Below are 20,906 nucleotides of genomic sequence, written 5' to 3' on the forward strand. Positions count from 1 at the left end.
TTCTGGTTTTTTCACTTTGCATCATGTTCACAGGAGTCTTTCCCTGTTTTTCTACATAGACCTGCCCATCATTTCTTACAGCACAGTAGTATTCCATTATAGTCATATACCACAATTTATTCAGCCATTCCCCCAATTAATGAGCATCCCTTCTATTTCCAATACTTTGTCACCAAAAGAGAGCTGCTATTAATATTTTAGAACATATAGTTTCCTTTCCTGTTTCCCTTATCACTGTGGGAAACTGACCAAGTAGTGGTATTACTAGGTCAAAGGATATACAGTTCTATAACTCTTTGAGCACAATTCAAGATTGTGTTCCAAAATGATTGGATCAGTTCACAGTTGCACCAACAGTGCTTTTAGTGTCTCAATCTTGCCACATCTCCAACATTTGTCATTTTCCTCTTCTATCATTTTTGCCAATCTAATAGGCATGAAATGGTATCTCAAATTTATTTTAATTTGCATTTCTCTAATGAATAATGATTTAGAGCATTTTAACATGATTATAGATACCTTTAATTTCTTCTTCCAAAAACTGCCTATTCATATCCTTTGAACATTTAGCAGTTGGCCAAGTATAACATTCTTCCAGTGAATATGTACTACAAATACCTACAAGTAGGAATTTAGTTACCTGAAAGCTGCTCCCAGTTCTGCCTTAGGTCACATGCCCTTTCATACATTCCCAAAACACAGAGATGTATGTTAATATAGATTGATTGTGGGCAAAAAATAAAAAATAACTAAGAGAATCAATTCATAGCTTTCTGACTATGCTTCTTATAGGGCATACATAGAGGGGACATTGCCCATGATTAATTTTATGCAAATGATATGATTCCAATGTAATGGAATATTGATGTTCCAAAAGAAATGACTAAATGGATGTTTTCAGAGAAATCTGGAAAGACATATATGAACTGATACAGTAAAGTGGGAAGAATTAGAACAACGTATATAATGGTAACAAAAACAGCTTTGTAAAATTTGAGAACCTGATCAATACAATAACCAACTATGACTCTCAAGGATTGATGATGAAGCCTGCTACAAATCTCTTGACAGAGAAGTGATAGACTCAAGATGCAGAATAATACACACATTTTTTGGAAACAGGCAATGTGAGAATTTGCTTTGTCTGACTATGGTATATTTCTACAAGTTCTTTCTATTTTGTTTTCCAATGGTGAGAGGAAGAAGGAAGGAAGGAAGGAAGGAAGGAAGGAAGGAAGGAAGGAAGGAAGGAAGGAAGGAAGGAAGGAAGGAAGGAAGGAAGGAAGGAAGGAAGGAAGGAAGGAAGGAAGGAAGGAAGGAAGGAAGGAAGGAAGGAAGGAAGGAAGGAAGGAAGGAAGGAAGGAAGGAAGGAAGGAAGGAAGGAAGGAAGGAAGGAAAATAACAGCAGTAAAGGAAAGAACAGAGAGTAGCAGAGATATGCAGAACAACTTTCAAAGGTACAAGGTGCATGCAATATACTATAAAAACAAGCTATACACAAAAGAGATATTTGCAGTTGTGTTTATAATCCTCTTGCTCTGATTATTACTCTAATCTTACTCTGAATATTGACTATGATTATGGAAATGTCCTTTTATTTAGTGTTTCTTAAGAATAATTTTTTAATGTTATATGATATTGCAAAAAAACTAGTTCCAAACATAATATTTTAGGAAGGCTATTTGACAACTTAGAGAGAATTCACAGAAGGGCAAATAAAATAATAAGAAATCTCAGTATCAAATCATATGAGAAACACTTGGATGAATTGGTATTTTCATAGTGGTGGGGAAGGTTGGAAAGAAATAATAGCTATCTTCAAGAATGGAAAGGGCTGTCATACAGAATGAGAATTAGATTTATTGTGCTTGACCCCTGAGGAAAGAACTGGAATCAAGGTGGAAACTGCAAAATTTAATTTAATTATTATTGTATGAATTAATTTAAAAGAGCACAAATTAACCACTAATTTATCATAGAACATGTGAGAGGGACTTCAGAGGCTCTCCAATTCTACTTATACATGATTGAGAATCTCCCTGAACAATATCCTACCAATGGTTATCCAGCTTTTGCATAAAAATTAAAATATTGAGGAATAAATTATTAGGAATTTTTTGTATTTAATGCTGAAATTGATTTTTTTTTGCAGTTTCCACTCTAGACTATATGTATTGGGTTTTCAAATGGCATTTCATTGGTGTAAGAATATAGCTAGATCCTATTTAGTAAGAATAATGAATCCCATGCAGTGATCACATTCTTCAAATTTGCACTACATATTTCCATTGTCTGGAACCCATTTACATAATTATAACTTCTAATAGTGAGAATTTGAATATATGTGGCAATGTCATTATTTGTACTAATTGGGACCTAGTTATAGTCTAATAATAGGTTTACAAGGTCAGAAGAATTGGTAAGACAGTACAACTGTACCATTATTGCTAATGTTCTGCAAAGAGTACACATGAAGAACAAAGTTATCAATTCTTTTTACTTACAAAAATTGTATAGAGACCTCAGTGTTTCTTGGTGCTTTCCAATAGACCTGTATTTGGGTTTTTTTTGATGAACTTGTATGACTGACAGCTGATCCCTAGAAAACAAAACAATCATCCAATGACTCAAGAGGACTGAAAGGACTGTTACATTACAGATTGCACCAAAGCACAACTAAAATATTCTCCTAAACCCAAATTTAGAACACTGGCCTAGCACTTAAGAAACAGGTGCTGGTTGATTGAAAACAGATTCATAGCTATATTTTCAGAACATGCTAGCAACTAGAGAAATATGAGAGCTAGGAATAGTAAGATCCACAAGAAAAAAAGACTATATAAATCCTGTTGTTTAATCATGATTCAAGAATATTTTCTAAAATATGAATGTTACAAATTGTTTTTACATACAATTGGAAAATGAAATAAATTAAATTTTTATTTAAAAAATTGTAAAGAGCAAATTTTGGCAAGACCTAAAATTGGAAATGTCTTAATAAAAAAAATAGTAATAAGGTAGAAAAAAGAATATTTTCTACAGTCTTAATCATTAGTAAAAAATATAGAATGGTGGAGGAGAGAGATACAACCTAACATTTAAATCTCTATGTCTGAGTTCCTGTCCTGATTGTGCTTATGAATATAAATTGAATAACTGAACTTTATTATGTATTTACCTTGTGTCTTTCAATATTCAAAAGTTACAAGAATTACTGAAATATTCAATGACTCCCTTTAAAAATACACCTCCTGGGGAGGCAGAATAGAAAGGGCACTGTCTCTAGAGACAGAGGACCTGGTTCCAATACCACCTCTGATGCTTACTACTTATGTGCCCTTGTGCAAAGCACTTAACCTCCCTGGGACTCAGTTTTATCACTTTCTCACATGATAGGATTGGACTAGAAGACTTCTAAGGTTCCTTCTAACCCTAAATCTATAATTGTTAAATTCTTTTCTGATTCCTTCACTGTTCATTTTCTCCTTCCTTCTCCCACTTTTCCCACTCCAAAGTTTAACACTTATTTAGGGGCGGGGGGTATGTTTGTATGTATATATGTTTTTTTTTTAATTTAACTACATATAAGTTATGTTCAACAAGTAAAATAAAGTACTTTAAGGGCTAAGGCTACATCATTTTTTTATGTATCTCCAATGTTTATCACAATTCCTGGCTCTTAGTAGGTATTTTAAAAATGAATGTTTACTTAACAGAGAAATCTTTCTGTTTTCCCACAAAATAATAGAAGTGCATCGTATCCTCAATAGAAAATGTTAGCATGGTTCAAGCTCATCTGTAACTTTGAAGAAAAAATTAATCCTTCTCCCTGTCTCACATACAGGTAGCAGCCCAATATTTATAGAAAAGAAATCATAGACTTGGAGCTAAGAGAGGTCTTACATGGCATCTAGTCCTAACCTCTCATTTCACAGATAAGGACCTAAGGGCCAGAGAATTTAAGTGACTTGCCCAATGTCACCCAGCTAAAAAATATCAGAGATAGAATTTCAATCCTAAATTACAAGTCTAGCAATCTATATATTAGACCATGATACTCCATAAAATTTGAAATTAATATCAATGGAATTATTACCATATTCTTCCAAACTACCACTGAATCACTATTGGGATTTAGATGAGTATGTATATATCTGAGGAACAGATAAAATTGTGGAAAAGGTCTGATTCCATTGTCTCTCATTCATATGACCGGAGTGACATTACAAAATCAAAAAAGGCTAATTAACCTTTAAAATGACACAAACATACACAAGCTTCAGAACACATCTTTTCTCACATCAACCATCACCAAGAAACATAGATAGGGAGGACAAAGGTAACCAATAAATGACTGTCTCTGACATCTACTCATACCTCTTTTTGATCACAATTCAGAAGCTGGGACTCTTCTTCATCAATCAGCCTGAAGGAACCAATGGGACTGCTATTCAAATCCTTAGCATTACGGGCTTCGAGAAGGAATCCTTTAAATAGTGGCCCAGATAGAGTAACTAAGTGACAGATGGACAAGAAAATGAAGACAATTAGAAGACCCTAGCATAGTGGAAAGAATGCTAGATTTGAAGTCTAAGGACTTATTGGCTACTACTTACAAACTATACGACCCTGGATCACAACTTTCTGGGTCTCTCCTTATCTGCACCATAAGAGGGCTGCACTAGATGACCTATGTGGTCTCTTCTGGCTCTAAATCTATGATCCTATAAACCTTGGAAATGATGGTGTTTTAGAAGAAGCATTTTTCATCCAGTCCCAGCCAAATCAATTTCAGAATTTTCATAAAATCTCCAATCTGGAAGGGTCCCCAGTAGTTATGTATTACAACTTATATATGAGAAAAGAATACCTCTTGCCTCCCATAACACATGCAACAAGTGTTTAAATACCCTTTGCCAGAACACCTTTGGGATCAGTCTCTTTGGAGAATAGAGATAGTAGCTATACTACTAAGACAAAGAGTGCACATAGTTTTAAAACTTTGGGGACATACATTGTTCCACATTGTTTTTCATAGTGTCTAGGTTAATTTGTAGCTCTGCCAGCAATGCCTTAGGGTACCTGTTTTTCCTCTGCCTCTCTATCATTTTCCTTTTTCTGTCAACTTTGCACATCCAATGTTTTGGATACAATGGATTCAATATTTTTCTAATTTCTAATGATTTAAAGTATTTTTCATGTGACTATTGATAACTTGAATTCCTTTCTCAGAAAATTACCTGTTCAAATCCTTTGACCATTTATCAGTTAGGGAATGGCTCTTACTCTTGTGAGTCTGAATCAGTTCTTTGTTTACTTAAAAATTAGATCTTTATCAGAGAATCTTGTGCAAAATTTTTTTTTCTCATTTACCCATTTCCTATTTAAGTCCACTGGTTTTGTGTGTGCAAAGCTTTTTTAACTTTAATCAAAATTGTTTATTTTACTTTCAGTAATCTCCTCTATCCTTTGTTTACTCATGAAATCTTCCTTATCCACAATTTTTTTCCTTGCTTCTCTAATTTGTTTATGATGTCACCCTTTATGTCTAAATCATGTATTCATTTGAAGTTTATGTTAGAATACAATGTAAGATGTTGGTCTATATTTAGTTTCTACTAAACTGCTTTTAAATTTTTCTAACAATTGTCATTGAATAGTAAATTCTTAATCCAATAACTAGGATTTTGGAGTCTATCACACCCAAGGCCAATATAGTCATTTGCTTTTATATAATAAATACCTATCTTCCTTCACTGATCTCCATTTCTTAACCAATTCCAAATTCTTTTTTGATTATTATTATTTTGCAGTAAATTTTGCAATTTGGTACAGGTAGGGTTCCCTTCTCATTTTTTTTTTTTGTGATTTTCCTTGAAATTTTTAACCTTTTGTTTCTCCAGATGAATTTTGTAATTAATTTTTCTACCATTACAAAGTAACCCTTGAAAAGTTTGAATGGTATGACACTGAATAAGCAAATTAATATGAGTATTTTGTTATTTTATTATATTAAGTTGGTCCATTCATAAACAATTATTATCAATTTTTAGATCTGCCTTTTTTGTTTAAAGAGAATTATTTAATTGTATTCATTAAGTCTTTTTGTGTGTCTTTGTAAGTATTTTTTACATTGTGTAGTTATTTTAAATGGAATCTTTCTACCTCTTCTTGATGTATTTTTTTAACTAACATATAGAAAAGCCAAAAACTTGTGAGTTTATTTTATAACCTCTAGTCTGCCAAAGTGATCATTTCAGTTAAAATTGTTAATTTTTAGTTAATTCTCTAGGGCTCTCTAAGTAAACCATCATATCTATAATGGTAATAGTTTTGCTTCCTCTTTGTCCATGCTTATTTCTTCATTTTCTTCTTATTTTCTAATCATTATACTTAACATTTTTAGCTCTAGATCTTATTGAAAAGGCTTTGTTTATCCCTATTATAATGTTAGCTTTTGCCTTTAAGAATATACTACTCATCATATTACAGAAAGATCCACTTATCCAAATGCTATCTAGTATTTTTAATAGGAATAGGTGTTGTAGATTTTGCTGCATTTATTGATATAATTGTATTTATTTTTGTTAGGGCTTTTTTTGTTATTAACATGGTCGACTGGGCTAATATCAAATCAAACCTAAATTCCAACCTTCAACCAATATTCCAATATCACTCAATATTGAATTAATCCTAAATATAAATCTAACCTGGTCACATTGTATACTCTTTGTGGTATTTTGCTGTAGTTTGTTACTGATGTTTTGTTTTAAATTTTACATCAATAGTCACTAAATGTATTGGCATATAGTTTCCTTTCTCTGTTTTGACTATCCTTAGTATAACTATTAAGGTCATAACAATGGGATAGGATAGATAAGATGGATAAATAAGGAGATAGATGGGGGAATGGGTGCAAGACAAACATAAATATAGAGATGTACATACATATAGTTACCTATATGATGGGTATCAGATTATTGAAAATAATATATAACTGTATATGTGAAATTAAAAAAGGATTAATGGAAGAACAAAGCATAACAAATCAAAACACAAACAGAACATTTTACCACAATACCTTTGATAATGTCTCCTGGACAGAATGTGGTCTGATTCAAGGTGATTTCATGAATAGGCTCTGACTGTGACGTGTGGCCATGTCTAGGAACCATCGTGTAACATGCCTCAGTTACTTTTCCATTTGCATAATTAGCCACAGGACTAATCAGATGTAAAAGCACCCAAAAACCAAGAGTAAACTCAGGAATCATCATCTTAAATAGGAAACAAAAAGAAATTGTATTTTCAAATCTAATAGGTTTTGATAGGGATAAGGTAGTTCAATATTTCAAAATAATCTTTGACATCTACTTGTTTTTACTCTCAATTTGCCATATACTCACCTTCTTGCATCTAATTAGAAAGTGGACTGAATTTGCCATAATCAAAGTATATTTCCAACCTATTTTCCTTACTCCCACCTCTAATGAATATGGAGAACTTTAAATAAGAAGCATTTCATTCAAGTCAACTTTAGCACTATTTCTTTAAAGAGTAGCCACTTGTTAAAAAAAAAAAAAGCTAAACCTTCTGATTACCTTCCCGACTCCCTATCCAATAAGGTAATTCATTTTGAGATAATATTCTGACCATTTGCTTAATAGCCAACAATGCATTAGGCAAACTAGCTTCTTCCACCTTTATTAAACTAACATATTTTCAGCTTCATTAGGGGCTCAGTTCAAAGGTCTCCTCCAAATATCACAGGTGTTAGCTCCTCCCTCCCTCCTCAAATGGTATCAAGTTTATATGTTTAAATACTATATATTCCTACTAACCTACCCTTCCTCTTGTATAAACTTCTTGGATCTCCAACACCTGGCACCATACCTTACACATAAGAGGTGCTCAATGGATTGAATTCTTAATAATATGTGAAGAAATATACATTCCAATGAAATTAAATTCTTAAATTTTAATGGGGTCTTGAGGATACTGGGATTCAAGATATCACTAGGGGTATCTAAAGGAAACCCCAGGATGACTCTGCTCCCTAGGAAGTCAAAAAAGAATCGGCCAAGTACTCTCATCTCATCAGTAGCCTCTGTTTCTCTGATTGGTTCTGGAAGAAGCCATGGGTTCCAAAGCCTCTGTTTAAAGGAGGATCTCAGTGCAGGTTTTCTCCTCACTTCCCATCATCTACAAAGCTTTTTGGTGTCTTGAGAACTCTCAATCAAGCCTTGCATTACACCCCTCCACCTCCTGTCCCACTTTTCAGCCTCCATTTGTGTATTGTCTTCCCATATTAGATTGCAAATTTCTTGAGGGGTGGGACTCCTTTTTTTTATATATGGATTTGTATCTCAGTCCATCCAACATGAAGTATTGGAATCAAAGAAGGTGCTGTGCTCTGTGAGCAAAAGCAGAACTATAGTAGCTCAAAAGAAACATGAGAGGCACAAAGTTTGAAATATCTTCTCAGATGTTCATGTGGCTATTTGAGCCCAACTTGGGGTAGTCTTCCAAGTTCATATTAATCTAATCGATCATAGTCAGACACATGGTACATGGACCCCAATATAATGCTGTCATCTTGATTCTCTTCTAGTATAAAGGACAACAACCAATCAACTATTTGTATCTCCAGAGCTTAGCACAGTGTCTGGCAAATAGAGTTTAATAAATGCTTGTTGACTGACTGAGAGAAACTGAAAATGGAGAGGTATTGTATGGGGGACAGTGAAAGGGCCAGTATGATCAGAAGATAGGTTAGAGTTTCATAGGAAAAAAATATATTTAATAAGTTTAGGAAAATAGATTGGAGCCAGATTGTGGAAAGCTTTAAATGACAAAAAGAGGAATTATATTTGATATTATGAGTAAGGGAGTTATTAGAAATAATTGGTTTCATTGAGTCAAGAAAAACAAGGCTTTTTCCTCAGAAATTAGGGAAATGTGGGGGCAGCTGGGTAGCCCAGTGGATTGAAATCCAGGCATAGAGACAGGAGGTCCTAGGTTCAAATCTGGCCTCTGACATTTCCTAAGCTGTGTGACCCTGGGCAAGTCACTTAACCCCCATTGCCTAGCCCTTACTGTTCTTCTGCCTTAGAACCAATATTCTAAGACAACGGTAAGGGTTGTTTTTTTTTTTTAATTAGGGAGATGAGAAAAAAGCAATGACCTGAGTTATTGAGCCATTCTCACCTCTTCTCATTGGAAAAAGAATTCAAGGAAAGGGTAGAAGGAAAAAGTAAAAGAAAGAGAAAGGGCAAATAAATATAGGTGGGTCCTACTCAAAACTTAATTCCTCTAATTTCCAAATTCAGCAATGTTGTCCTACAAATAAATCAGTAAGTATTGTGATTTGGTCGGAAAGGAGAAATGAATTTGCAAATTTTGCAAACAAACAGTAAGTTTTGTCTTAGAATAAAAAGGCGAGAAAGGGATTGTAAATATTTTTAAAATAGTTTGTCAGAGAAAATAATGGGAAACTAGGAAGAGTGAGCTCAGCCCCCTATGTTACCAAGTGATGGCATAGAAATGGGAAGAGGAATGAGGAACTCAGATAGGGAAAAGGGATGCAGGGACATAAGGAATTTCATTTGAAGCATGTTGAGTACAAGAACCCATATGTTTATCTCTCTTCATTCTATCTTAAAGGCAATACTTTGCCTTATCCAGGATGAGGTGATAAGTCAGTTTGAAAATTCCTATCTATACTAGCATTGATTAAGGGGCAACCAGAACTCACTTTACAGAGCAAGTCAGTAAGATAACAGAAAGTTGAATCAGAAACTTGAAGTTCTTATGGAGTCTCTAACAAAGAAAGTGGAAAAGGTAAGACAAAGTAAAAATCCTTTAAGACTCACAAAACTGAGAAAAGATGACATTCACACTGGAAAATACACTACTTGTTATCCAAAAACCTCTTGTGTGATTAGAAATGTTGCCTATCGTTATAGTATCAAAGTCATCTTCAAAGTATCAATTACTAATGAATCACTTAGAGAAAGAAAGTTCATAGCAAAATCTATCTCAATCATACTAGAAGAAAGAAAGGGCATACTCCCATCTACAATCAAAGAAAAGATGATCCAGGTTTTATATGGGGTCTACTGAAAAAAAAAAGCAACAACACTAGACAGTCAAGAGAGACCTGGATTCAAATCCTACCTTTGACATTTAACTGTTTCCTCCACCTCACCCCCACTAGCTGATTTCCTCCTCCTTTAATATAAGAATAAGCTCCTACCTCAGAGAGTTTTTGTGAGGATCAGAAGAAATAAATGAGCAGTTTGCAAAGCTCTTTATAAAGGATAGCTATCACTGTTACCATATGAATCATAAAATTAAACTTATTATCACATGAATACTTCTGTGGGAACTTCTTCCACTGACACAGATCACAATCAATCTGTAATTTATAATCTAAGACAAGGGCTTTGCCTGATACACTGAAGTTTCAAGATACACAGTGAACCAAACTTTTTTTTTTAATGCATGTAAACCAGAGTAAAAGGTAGAATGTGTGAGAATAAGAAGTCTAAGTCAAAAGGAAGCTAGCAATAAAACAAGATTTCCTGGTTGGAATAAAGTTAAATAAAAGGACTCTGGAAAGATAGGGCTAAGGTAGATGGGGATGAGGAATTGGGAGAAGTAGCAAGGAAAAGGAGGTTTTTCCTCCCATCCCTCCCTAAGATAGTTGGCATTTCTGAATCACAAGGATTTGGAATGGAGGGGAAAAGAATTTGTTAGCTACAAGAGAGCAAATTTTCTCAACCTCCACCCACTCTGACCTCCCACATTAGCTCTGATTAATGCATCTAGGTTCAAATCCTGTCTCTTATATTTACTAACCATGTGACCTTAGAAAAATCACTTAAAGTCCATGAGCCTCAGTTTCCTCATTTCTAAAATGAGAGAGTTAAGCTAGATGGTCTCTGTGTAATCCCTTTCAGCTCTATAGCTATAATCACATGATCCAACTCAACTGAATTTGCCTAAGGTTCCAGAATTCCTAGTTAAGGCCCTGACATAAAGCATATACTAAAATCAAGGGGGAAGCAAGAAGTATTTATTGATAAATGCAATACTTTAGATATAAAGGCAAGTACTGAGCCTTACATGAGCATGCATGAAAATATATGTGGTTCTCTCAATTTTTTTTTTTACTTGAACAATATGGTTTATATTAGCCAACTTCAGAAAACAGACAAGGGGCATAGGCATATATTGAAACCCCACGGAAAAACTTTGCTTTAGCCATTTTTCACTGTGTATCTTGAGATCCCTCAAGTCAATAGGCAAAGATCTATGATTGTAACAAGCCACTGTAACTTTGTAAATTAATCTTTCAGTCAATCCTTATATCCGATCTGACACTAGTATCTAAAATGTCATTTCTTGAGTTTCTTACCCCAGCCACTTCAGTCTGATTGTCTGTTTACAACTCTATCTCAGTACTAATTAATCTGCCTGATTCCAATTTCTCCTTCTCTGTACCAATTCACTAGCCTATGTTAAATGATCAATGGGGAGAATAGTCTCCCAATGATCATCAGGGGGGATTGTAAACCTCAAATTTCCTTAGACTTATAAATTGGAAATTTCACCATTGGGATATTTCATACTTGGAAAATTTCTTACTGATAGTCTATTGGAATGGGAACCCCATTGGCATGGGAGGTTCCTTCTCTTCCCTTCTTAAGATTACTTTAGGACAGAAACCCTTTGCTGAACAATGGAAAGGACTTTGACCTATGCTTAAGCATAGAACAGGAATTTCTTTGAGTCATGATTGATTTTAGAATTGATACAATGGAGATACTTGGAATAAATCTCCACCCTATTCAGTCCTAACAGGATTGAATAAGGGCTGCAGCCTAGATCAAAATTTAATTATTCCAATCTCTACCCTACTCAGGTTAACAGGATTTAGAAAGGGCTGTGGCAAAGGAGCAAAGATTTAATCATTTGAAAATATGACCTTCAACAGACATGTGCAAAAGCCAGAAACCTCTGGGCGGTCCTGGGTTAAGCTAGAGCCTCCATTGGCACAGGGAAATTGATGAACAGTGATTGGTAGATGTGAGGACTGAGGGGAGGCAACTTGGAGGGTTTCCTTAAAGATGGGGGTCTGAAGACTCCAGGGGAGGTTGAGTGGTTGGTCGGTGTGGTTCATGTGGGCTCTGAGAAGCTTGCTCTGAAGGAAGCTGAAGGTGGGGGCCTCTGAGACTGTTTCTCCATTTTGGTCACGTGAGTAATAGGGACTGATCTCTTTTCTTTGCCCCAGCTATCTAAGGGCTTGGGCCTTTTGGCCCAGCCTAAACAGAAGGGGTATTTAAGCCCTATTTCCTTCTCTCCCTTTTCTCTCTCTCTATCTCTAATTACTTCCTCCTATTGTAATTAAACTCCATAAAAGATTGATGGCTGGCTTAAGTTTTCATTTAGGAATTACATAGCTGATTCCTTGGCGACCTTAAATTAATATATATCAGTCTTTTAAAGTGATTCCCTTATAACACCTACAACTAGCTGAGTCTTTCTATAACACCCACTTTATCATAATATACTTCCACTCACCCTAAAACAACTTGTGGCTCCCCATATGACTAGCAGAACAAGTCAAAATTCTTCAGTCTTGCATTCAAATCCCTTTATAACCTTAGTTATTCAAATTTTATTTCTCACAGAACCCAATAGTTATAGCCTGGAGTAGTAATAAGAGTATAGGTCTTAGAATCATAATGGGCTCATGTTCCTCCACCTGTGACATTTCCTAAATTTATAATTATGTATAACCTTTCTGAATCTTGGCTTCATCACTATAAAATGGGAACAGTCATACGCTATTCTATTTACTTCACAAGGATATTTTGCAAAAAGTGCTTTGAAAGTTTGATAGAGGAATAATCCAGAGACTTTGAATGACAGAGACTGGAAGAAACGCAAAGAAAGGTTTCCATCCACAGCAGGGGATGGTTGAGAAGGCTTGGAATCTGGAGGGAAGAGAGATTCCAAGGGAGAGGCAGTTGATCTCTCCCTCTATCTTGAGATAACAAAGGAGAAAGTCTGATCAGAGATTGTATCCTGACCTATAAAATCCCTCATTGAATTTAATCACCATTTCCTCCCAAAGATACCAAGAAATGATAAGAAGCAACATAACTAGATCTCACACAGCTCCTGTGACACCCTGGATCTGGACATTGACTCTGCTGTGACAAAGACCAGGGGTCACAAACCTGCACCTCTCAGAGGCCAGGCTGACAAGACTGAGTCTCAACTTTGGAGGGAGGGAAAAGGATATTTTAGACAGACAGACATAGATTTCCTTTATCCTTTTTCCTCTAGATCCTAATCTTCAGACATTTTCCTGTGCACGCCTGACCATTATTGTAAGAATAAAGATTTGTCATTTATCCTAAATTGATTTTCCTTGTGATTGATTTTCCATCTTTTACAGGAAACTTTCCCTAACCCCTCCCTCTTCATTCCAATGCTTTCTCTCTTTTAATTATCTCCTATTTTTCCTATATTTAGCTTGCTTTGTATATAAGTTTACATATTGTCTCTCCAACAATATCTGGCACATAGTAGGTGCTTCATATGTTTATAGAATGTTTACTGATTTACTGTTTATTGAATTAATTAATGAATAAGTTAAATGTTTATTGAATGAATAAATGAATGTTCTTTGACTCACACTCTTTATCCACTGTTAGAGTGGGCTATCTGAGGGGGGATTCAGCAAAGGAGATAAGAGAAGGAATAGTCAGACAATAGTCAGGCGAAAGTAGTGTCCTAAAAACCTAGAGAAGAGAGTATCTAGGAAAAGAGAGTGATAAATAGTGTAAAAGGTGGCAGACAGGTTAAGGAGATTAGGCATCCCCCTTGCCTGGAATGCTTCTTCACAGAATATTCTCTCTTATCATGATGCTGCTCCAATCACCACCTTCCACAAAAAGCCTTTTCTGATGCCACCCTTTGCTAGGGCCTGCTATCTTTTTCTTTTGTAGTTATTTAATATGACCCTCAAAAACAGGGAATCTTTCATTTTTTGTCTCTATATCTTTCAGCACCTGGCATGGTACCTACACATAGCTAGTACCTAATAAATACTTACTGATTGATTAATGGGCTGTCAGAGTGGTACATAATATAATCACATTAGAAAAATAAACAAATACTTTCAAGTTATTGTTCAAGCTACCCCCTCATAAGATTATAATGAAGGGCTTTGCACTTTGCACAATGTGAGCCATCATATTTCTATTGGTATAGCAACAAACAGCATTTGAGAAAAAAGGGGAAGGGTACAAACTTTCATTAAGGATCTACAATATGCCAAGCTAAGTACTTTGCAATATTATATCATTGATCTTTATAACAATCCTGTGAGGCTACTATCACCCCACCTTACAGCTGAGGAAATAAAAGCAGAGGAAGGCTTGCCTGGGGTCACAGAACTAATAAATATCTGCATATTTTTAATATCTATTTTCTGTATTTTACAAAGGTTTCAATGATAACTAAGAATAATAGCTAACATATAGATGTGTAGGGCTATTTATCTACATAGGGAAGTGATAGTCCCACTAGATTCTGCCTTCATCAAATCTCATCTAGAATATCATTATCACTTTGGGGCACTGTGGTCCATGAAGTTGGAGACTGTCCTAAGGAGGGCAAAGGTGGCTGGCAACAGTAACTGACCAGTCCAGTATCTCCTCCCTACCACCTTCTTTCTTTCTTTTGAGGAATTACACATTTCATGCTGCTCTTTTTTCTTTCAGCCCTTCACAAATCACAGATAACTTAATTCTACCTCAGGAAATTTTTTCTCATTTATATAAATCTTTATTTCTCTTCCTCCTTCCTCTGTTTATTCAAATTCTTCCCTGGTTACATCAAGAAAATCTCTCATTTTATTTCATTTATGAAGTTCCTAAATAGTCCTAAGCAGAGTTCATGTGTATAGAAGCAATACTGGCATAATACCTATATGTTCTAAAGAAATTATTTAAGTTTTGAAGTTAAGCTAAATTTAAAATGTGTCATCAACAAATGAAAAGCAGATCAAGCATTTCTAGTATCCTTTTAAAACAAAATTCTTAGTACTTTGAAAAAATGAAAATGTTTAATTCTAATTAGCTTTCTACAAATGGGTGGTGGGTGGAGTCAATAGGCTGATTTGAAAAAGGAGAGGAATGGGACACTAATGCACTGCTGATGAAGTTGTAACTGATGCTACCATTCTGGAGGGCAATCTGGAACCATGCTCAAAGGGACATCAAACTGTCCATACCGTTTGACCCAGAAATTCCACTACTAGATCTGTATCCCAAAGAGATTAAAGATAGAGGGAAAGGAGCTACTTGTACAAAAATATTTATAATAGCTCTTTTTTGTGGTGACAAAAATTGGAAACTGATGTCCATTAATTGGGGAATGGCTGAATAAGTTGTGATAAATTATTGCAATGGAATACCATTATGCCATAAGAAATAATGAATAAAATTATCACACACATGCACAAAAAAACCTGGAAAGACTCATATGAAATGATGCAAAGTGAAAGGAGCAGAACCAGGAAAACACTGTACATAATAATAACAATAGTGTATGATGATCCACTGTGAATGGCTTAACTATTATCAACAAGATGAAGATACAGGACAAGTCCAAATGACTCATAATGAAAAAGGATATTCAGTGCCATAGAAGGAATAGACTGGGTCTGAATGAAGATTAAAGCATGCCATTCTTCACTTATTTCCTCCAGGAATATTTCTCTGGTATAAGCAATATATGTTGTGTTTCACAACATGACAAACATGGAAATATCTATTGTATTACAACATGTGTATAATCTATAGAATATTATCTGCCTTTTGTGAAGGGGAAAGAGTGGGGGGGAGAAAAGGAACATGTATTGCAAAATGTCAGAAAATTAATATTAAAAATTGTATTGATGTAATCTGGAAGAAATAAAAATAGTAACAAAAGAAGAAAAGAAAAAGGAGAGAAAGGGTTAATTACATTAACAAATACTTGTCAGTGTTTAAACCCCATTTTGATAGCAGGAACTACTAGAGAAAGATTTTGTTTTTTTTAATTAACATGTTGAGCAATAAAGTCATAATATTTTCAGATGAAGAACTAAAAATGAAGATTTTAAAATTTAGAAGAGATCTCAGTGATCATTAAGTCTAACCCACATACAAATGGAATGTATACTATCACATTCCCAATAAACCATTATCCAACTTCTGTTTGAAGACCTTCTAGAATAAGCAAGTCCACTACCTCTCTAGATAACCCATTCTAATTTTAGACAGTCTCTAATTGTTAAGAAGTTTTTCCTAACTTCATGTCTGTTTGCCTTTATGCAATTTATATCTAACTCCTGGTTCTGCTTTCTCAGACCAAACAGGACAAGTCTAATCCATTTTCCATATGACAATGTTAGTCATTAGAACAAACACTAAAGTTCAAAATAGTTTGAGAAAAAAATGTATTTGGTCACTTGGTAAAGGAGGAAATCCAGAAGACTCCCCTCCTCTATTGCTACAAGGTTTATTTTATACTGGGATTCAGAGAAGAATGCTAGCAGATTAGCTTTTTTATAGGGAGAGTAATTCCCAGGAAAGGGCCATTGAGATGTATATCAGTAAGCATAAACATTCAATTTTGGACAACCCAAAACACAAGCATTGAGTGGACTTAAGACTGGGATAAGATCCAAAAATTTCCCATCCACCCCCACACATGTAGTTTCCCAATGAGCATCTCTGAGATCAATTAATTTCTAGCCACATCAAGCCAAATTCAAACAATATTAAAAATTTTTTCCAAAAATGAATAAAATATTTCCCTACAACAGACCTTCAAATATTTGAAGATAACTATCATGTCATCCCTGAGTCTTTTTCATGCTAAACAGACCAAGTTCCTTCAACTAGTCTTCATATGATATGAACTCAAGGTCCTTCACCATCCTAGTTGCCCTCCTCTCGATATTTTCCATCTTGTTGAATCATCATGATGCCCCAAAGTGATGACAATATTCTAGATGAGATCTGATGAGGGTAGAGTGTGGTGGGACTATTATTTCCCTTTTCCTAAAATCTATGGCTCTCTTACTATAGCCTAAAATTTCATTAACCTTTTGGGGGACACTACCACATCATATAGTTGACTCATATTGAACTTAAAAGTCCATTAAAACTCCCAGATGTTTTTTTCAGAACTGCTGTCTAAGAGCAGCTTTCCCATCTTAAAACCTGAAGCAGCTGGATGGCTGCCTCAGTGAATATAGTGCTGGCCAGGAGTCATGAAGAACTGAGTTCAAATCCAACCTCAGATGCTTACTAGCTGTGTGAACCTAAACAAGTTACTTAACCTCTTTTTACTTTAATCCGCTGGAAAAGGAAATGGTAAACCACTCCAGTATCTTTGCCAAGAAAACCCCAAGGATAGCCTGCCGCATGGAGTCATGAAGAGTCACACACAACTAAACAACATCTTATACTTGTAAAGGTAACCTTTTTAAATCCAAGCATAATCCTTTATGTTTACTGCTAATGAATTTCATTTTGTTAGATTCAGCCCAACATCCTAGCCTTTTAAGATACATATAGAGAACTAAGCCAAATTTATGAGAATATAAGCCATTCCTCACTTTACAAGTGGTCAAAAATTACGAGCAAGCAGTTTTCAGATGAAATCAAAACTACCAATAATCATCTGAAAAAATATTTTAAATCACTCTTTATTAGAGAAATAAAAATTAAAACAACTCTGAGGTACTACCTCATACCTATCCGAGTGGCCACTATGGTAGTAAAGTGCTAAATGTTGGAAAGGATGTGGCAAAATTGGAACATTAATACATCATTGCTGGAGTTATGAACTGATCCAACCATTCTGGACAGTGATTTGGAACTCTTCTCAAAGGGCCATGAAACAGTGCATACCCTTTGATTCACTAATAATACCACTTCTAGGTCTCTATTCCAAATAGATTTTTAAAAAGAAAAGGAAAGGATCTTGTTGAAAAAGATTTATAGCAGCCATTTTCTGGTGGCAAAGAATTGGAAATTGAGGTGATACCCATCAATTGGGGAATGGCTAAACAAATTGTAGTAAATTAGAGTGATGGAATACTATTACTCCATTCCAATACTATTAAAAATAGAGTGCTGTAAGAAATGATAAACAGATGATTTCAGAGAATGCTTGAAAGACCTATATGAACTAACATGGAGTAAAATAAGAACTAGAAAAACATCATACACACATATTGTAATTGGTACAGTTCACAAAATTATTGGCTTATTAGATTGGTGATTGTAAATGTACATTAACCTTGGTGCAAAAAATCTTGAAGCTGGAAAGAATCTTAAGCTATCTGTCTAGCTTTTTTTTTTAATCCTGCCACTGAATTTCAATTACTCTGGAGAACAGAATGAGTCTAATAACTTTGTCCAACTCTGCTTCACTTAAGTCCAATTCCCATTTAAGTTAAGACATCACCCCAAAATATCATTGGTCTTCTTTAAAATGAAGGACAAATGAACCAGAAGGAATAAGTGCTTGGTATTGTGGGGGAAAGCACTGAATTCAAATAGCCCTAAAAACAACTTTACAAAGTATTACAAGAAATCTGAGTTGGTATACCAGCTCTGACACATCAAGTTACTCAACCTCTAAGTCCTGATTTCCTCATCAAGAAAACAATGATAATGATACTTGTAGCTTACATGAATTGTTGTGAAGATTAAAATCCAGTATGCATCAAATTGCTTGGCAAACCTTAAACCATTATGTAAATGTCAGTTTTTCTTAATAGCAATATGTTACCAATAAAAAGGCTTAAACTATACTACTTGATTTAGCATTTTTAAAGGAAAATTCTTTGAGATAGTGCCTCAAAGTTGGTACACAATGCTCTTTTTAATTGAACTCGTGTGTTGAGAAGAAAAGGTGGATCCTATTAAAAGGAGTTAAACCACAAAACCTCATAATTCTTCTTTTGGTCAAATTAGTGTCCTCTAACACTTTCTTCATGCAAAACAAATCAAAATTTAAAGTTTTGGTTCTTTTTTGTTTTGAAAATGAGCCCCAGGTCTGAAACCAATCCACTTTCAGTCACACATCTCTAGCACTATACAAGGACAAAACTAAATTGGAGAAAGGCCTTAATCTTTTGAAGTTTCATTCTTCAGACAGATCTGCAAACTGGAAATTTACCCTTTAGACATATGAGAAACCTAAAACAATGCATAGATTACCAAACAAGAAATAAAAGTAATAGGAAATAATTTTTGAGATGCTAAAACTTTTCTACAATCTCAGAAGTGAATAAATTTGATCAGCATGCTATTTATATCTTTAAAAAAAACTCTTACCTTCTGTCTTAGAATCAATATTAAGTATCTATTCTAAGAGTGGTAAGGGCTGGCAATTGAGGTTAAGTGACTTGCCCAGGGTCACATAGCTAGAAAGTAACTGAAATACATTTGAACTAGGTCTCCCCACTCCAGGTCCAGCTTTCTCTCTGTTGAGCCACCTAGCTGCCCCTGCCATTTGTGTTTTTATTCAAGTCACTGATAAAATTTTAAACAGCACAGGACCAAATACAGATCCCTGAATTTATTTGTGTGTGTGTGTGTGTGTGTGTGTGTGTGTGTGAGAGAGAGAGAGAGAGAGAGAAAGAGAGAGAGAGAGAGAGAGAGAGAGAGAGAGAGAGAGAGAGAGAGAGAGAGAGAGAGAGAGGAAGACACAGAGAGAGAGAGAGAGAGAGAGAGAGAGAGAGAGAGAGAGAGAGAGAGAGAGAGAGAGAGAAGACACAGAGAGAGAGAGAGAGAGAGAGAGAGAGAGAGAGAGAGAGAGAGAGGGGGGGAGAGGGAGAGGGAGAGGGAGAGAGAGAGAGAGAGAGAGAGAGAGAGAGAGAGAGAAGGTTCAATACTAAGCTCTTCTGGCTGAAAGCCTCGATATATAAAAAGCCAATTAAAGCCTGAATCAATTCCCATACAGTAGTGCCATCCAATTTTGTAATTAAAGCTGTATTCCCAGTAGTTTAAAATCATAATAATTTGACTCAGAAATTTTTGCACAAACAAAATTAGAGCTTTTCATTATTTGGCTGAGAAAACACCCTTCTTTTTACTACACTTTACTCCGTATTAATGCTCATTACTCACTGTCATGGGAGAGCTCATTAATTCCATGCCCTTTAGAGCATGCATTACGGCAATACAAGCATGAGAAAATCATTCTCCCAAAATAAAAGCTTTTACTCCCAATCTTCCGACAATCTACTATTCTCTGGATCTTTCCTGGAGGACTTCATACTAATTAAAATTTGGCATAAGATTGCAAACGTTTTTCCTGACTGGCCGCTGGACAGAGAGCACAGAAAGACACACTTACCTTGAGAAGGCTGACAGTGTACCCTCGCCAGCTTCCTGGTTTCCTGACAACTTGTATCACATTACAACTGCTGGGTGGAGCTAAGTTACCTAGTAATCAACTGGGAACATTCATTCCCAGGCTAAGCTGCAAATCTCGATTGGCAACTTAAAACCACATTGCTAGAAATTAAAGTGTGTCATTTTAGGCAAGGAGCACTTTTTGTAATAAAATCTGCTTTTAAGAATTGGAAAATGAGCCAATGTCCCTCGATTTGGGAATAGCTGAACAATTTGGCATATATGATAGAATACTATTATACTGTTAGGAATGATGAACTGCATGATTTCTATGTGAAATGGAAAGACCTGCATGAGTAACTGACGAGTGAAATGAGCATTACCAGGAGAACATTGTACACAGTAACTGAAACATTGTGGAATGATCAAATGTCATAGACTTTGCTACTAAAAGCAATGCAATGATCC

At 35.2% G+C, this 20,906-nt stretch overlaps 1 protein-coding gene across 1 annotated transcript in view; it reads right to left on the minus strand.

The window, feature by feature from the left end:
* The window catches only part of FRRS1 (ferric chelate reductase 1), a 53,769-nt gene extending 33,281 nt beyond the window's left edge, over window positions 1-20,488 (minus strand). The window contains exons 1-4 of the mRNA XM_001381821.4: window positions 20,440-20,488; window positions 7,082-7,277; window positions 4,378-4,514; window positions 2,505-2,599 (exon numbers count right to left, since the gene is read on the minus strand). Coding sequence (XP_001381858.2) covers window positions 2,505-2,599; window positions 4,378-4,514; window positions 7,082-7,277 — 428 coding nt within the window. The 5' untranslated portion in view covers window positions 20,440-20,488. The remainder of the gene's footprint in view (window positions 1-2,504; window positions 2,600-4,377; window positions 4,515-7,081; window positions 7,278-20,439) is intronic.
* Between the last annotated feature and the right edge of the window lie 418 nt (window positions 20,489-20,906).

Source organism: Monodelphis domestica, chromosome 2, assembly GCF_027887165.1.
Source record: "Monodelphis domestica isolate mMonDom1 chromosome 2, mMonDom1.pri, whole genome shotgun sequence".
Taxonomy (NCBI): Eukaryota; Metazoa; Chordata; class Mammalia; order Didelphimorphia; family Didelphidae; genus Monodelphis; species Monodelphis domestica.